We start from the raw sequence: 2,892 nt of genomic DNA, 5'->3' as shown, positions 1-2,892 counted from the left end.
GTCGGACGCTGAGTAATGTCTTCAATCAACTGCTGTGAAATTGCTCTAGGGGAAGTGGCAACTGGGGATGGTCCATGGGCATCCCGCTCATATTTACACTGTGTGTCCAAATACCATCGCCTCGAAGTGGGTAAATAAATGTGGCCACAACAAAAATGCAATAAGGCCAGGGGACAGATGCGGAGAGAGTCAGAGACTCTGACTCTGGTTTCCACGCCATCCATCCATCCATCCATCCAGCGGCTGTCGAACTGTCAGCGGCACTCGTGTCCGCCCCATTCTGAGGTAAGAACAAAAATGTTGATTTAACATTATGGGTCGCGGATTCGCTTTAAAAATATTTGCAGCAAAAAAAATAATTGCGTAAGAGAAGTCTCCATGGGTTGGAGACTTTTTTTCTCCTTTCTTCTTTTGTCTTTTGTCTTTGTCGCCCCATCAGCGTTCTCCAATGAATGGCCGTAAACACTCTGGGCGTCATTCTGTTGCCATTGCAAATGCTTTCTGCCGTCGCTTCCTGACATTTTGCCTGCAGTGCTTAGACAATGGTTAAGCGTCGCCTGTTGTCTGGTTGCCAGCCGTTTCCCCAGCCATTTGCGGGGTCTCCCACCAGGGGATATGCATTTTTAATAGTCGGGCGATTGCTATCTGCAGCCCTTTTTAATTCATCTCTCCTTGGGAGGCTGCGAGAGACTTGCACGCATTGTAGAGCCCCGAAGCGACCAGACGCGTGCGTAAACTCCCACAGGATGCAAGAGGAATCGCAGATGAGAGTTGCAACTGGAGCAGCGATATAGAACTGAAACGGAGGTTGACTATTGCGACATTTAAACAAACCCAAAGCACGTCAATGACTTTTGGTACCCACAATTATGGACACCGTTTGCCCTGGCCACGTGTGCACACAGTTGAAATGTCATCTGCACTCCACAAAATTAGTTAAATTTAATTCCATTTCGTACAAGAATTGTAGCCCCACACTGACACGGTCTTAATGAAGATCTTGTCCTACATTTGAGGAGTCTGTGAACTGACTTCCTGCTGTCTTTCCATTTAAATGAAATGCATAAATTGTCAGAAAGTCTGGCCAGATATTAGTGATAAAATATGCACAACACTTGGCAGAATATGGAAGATCGAGTGACGGCTGGGAACTGGTTTGCTTTATTTCCATAAATATTTCCTATTTTAAACTAAAATATTTGCCTTTCATGAATTGGCACACTAAATTGCTTTTAATTATGAAAAAATAAAAACAATAACGAATACAAAAACCAAAAAGAAAACTAAGAAAAACAGTGAAAAGCTGCTCATTGTTCTATTTGTGGCTCCTGGCACCACACTTCACCACAGGCACAGCAGCACCCAGGATCCCGAGGGGAAGCAGTTGTGTTTGGTTTCGGTACTGGCTCTGCCTCTGGCTTCGGTCTGGTTTGGTCTGGACTGTACGAGTGTGAAAAGCATCAGAGTGGAAATGAAGACAGGGCGCGTCGAGGAGCAAGAATTTTGCGCTGTTGGAGCCAAAGTTGGTTGTTTTATTGCCTTTTTTATTCGATTTAATTCAATTAGCGACAGCTGTTTAAAGAGCACTCTAAGGGAAGGGAAGGGAAGGCATTAATTAAGGGATAATCATGTTGTGGTCTGCCCTCTTTTTATGGCAAACAAATAATCACGAGCGTTTCTCTGCCTTAAATTTGTTTGAGTGCAAAATGTTGTGTGAACTTTGAACATAAACTATTAAAATAAATCAACTTTCAGGAATCTTATCGTGGTAGAAGCTTGGAAGACTCCTCCACCGAGGCATCTATGCCGTAAAGTAAGATGGACATGAGGCAAGCCACGCCCAGGAGCAGGAGCACCTTGAAGACCTCGGATTGCACTGCAGTGGCTGAGAAAATGGAGTGAAGTTCTCGCCGTAAATGCCACAAAAAGTGATCGATTCTTACCGATTTGCTTCATCAATTTGAACACTTTCTGGGGTGTGGCTTCTGCGGTGGGTTCTTGGTGGAGTTCCTTGAGTCTACTTTTCATATGAGCCGCAAAACGTGCATTAGCCCAACTCTTCCCGAGTTTCTTGTTAGGTTTTTTTTGCTTCATGGTTGGGGACCAGCTGGAGTAAATCCGATAACGAACGAAATGCTTTCCTGTTGGAACTTCTTGAAGCTGATCGATCGTATCTGCATCTGCGATCTCTTCAGGCTGATCGACCTGCTCTTCTCCTGTCTCCTCCTCATTGAAATATGTGATCCCAGTGTCCTTTACACCCTTTGGTGGCAACAGTCTGGGCGATGTCCCTGCCAGCCGCTGTGACAGTTCGTACAGACCTTCCATGGAGGACATGGCTGCTCGCTCCTTCAAATCGGGAAGCACAAGCACTGCCTTCAGATGGCGATCCTCAATGTTCTCCTCACAGGGACTGCTCACAATGCCACTGGCTGTGACCTTTCCCCTGCTTGGATGGATCATGAGAGAGCTGCGTTGGATGGAAGTCAGAGGTGGAATCTCTTTCGAATTTACTTACGAATCTGATTTGAAGTTTTTGTTTTGGAAAGTGCTAATTAGCTGCTCTTCATCCGAATCATATTCGGTGGACGATGTGTCGCTGGGTTCGTCGCTTTTATAGGACATTCCTGTGACTTTTTCAGGATCTCATTCGAAAGGAACTGGAACGTTGACTGCTGAATATTGTTTGTGTGAAGGCATGCTTTGATGGAGAGTTTTGACTGCTCTTTCTCTTGCTTTTCTACACCAAAAAACTGACTGAAACAGGCTGTGACTTCCTAGTTTGTTCCCCTCTTCTGTCTGCCGGTTGACAGCCAAAAGTGTCGCGTAGAGAGGCAGACGGGCAGGCACGTGCCCCGACCTAAAAATGTATGAAAAATAAATGCTGGAAAT

General features: G+C 45.4%; 1 protein-coding gene across 2 annotated transcripts; it reads right to left on the bottom strand.

Moving 5' to 3' along the window:
- Positions 1-1,597: 1,597 nt before the first annotated feature.
- LOC117901049 lies at positions 1,598-2,690 on the bottom strand. Of its 2 annotated transcripts, none has more exons than XM_034811660.1 (3): positions 2,519-2,690; positions 1,944-2,470; positions 1,598-1,885 (listed from the first exon to the last, which is right to left on the bottom strand). In XM_034811660.1, the coding sequence occupies exons 1-3, from the start codon at positions 2,623-2,625 to the stop codon at positions 1,761-1,763; spliced, it is 759 nt and encodes a 252-aa protein (XP_034667551.1). In that variant the 5' UTR covers positions 2,626-2,690; the 3' UTR covers positions 1,598-1,760. The 2 variants fall into 2 exon arrangements, with proteins under 2 accessions (XP_034667551.1, XP_034667552.1); XM_034811661.1 differs by having other exon boundaries at positions 1,598-1,876.
- Positions 2,691-2,892: the final 202 nt, after the last annotated feature.

This window comes from Drosophila subobscura, chromosome U (assembly GCF_008121235.1).
Source record: "Drosophila subobscura isolate 14011-0131.10 chromosome U, UCBerk_Dsub_1.0, whole genome shotgun sequence".
In the NCBI taxonomy this organism is placed as follows: domain Eukaryota; kingdom Metazoa; phylum Arthropoda; class Insecta; order Diptera; family Drosophilidae; genus Drosophila; species Drosophila subobscura.
This window is presented reverse-complemented; position numbering and strand designations above follow the sequence as displayed.

Bases quoted from the DNA above. Each gene is read 5' to 3' on its own strand.
- LOC117901049 (XM_034811660.1), bottom strand. From the start codon at position 2,625: ATGTCCTATAAAAGCGACGAACCCAGCGACACATCGTCCACCGAATAT. The intron at 2,471-2,518 runs GTAAGTAAATTC...CATCCAACGCAG, and splicing joins AAAAACTTCAAATCAGATTC to CTCTCTCATGATCCATCCAA. The intron at 1,886-1,943 runs GTAAGAATCGAT...CCATTTTCTCAG, and splicing joins CAAATTGATGAAGCAAATCG to CCACTGCAGTGCAATCCGAG.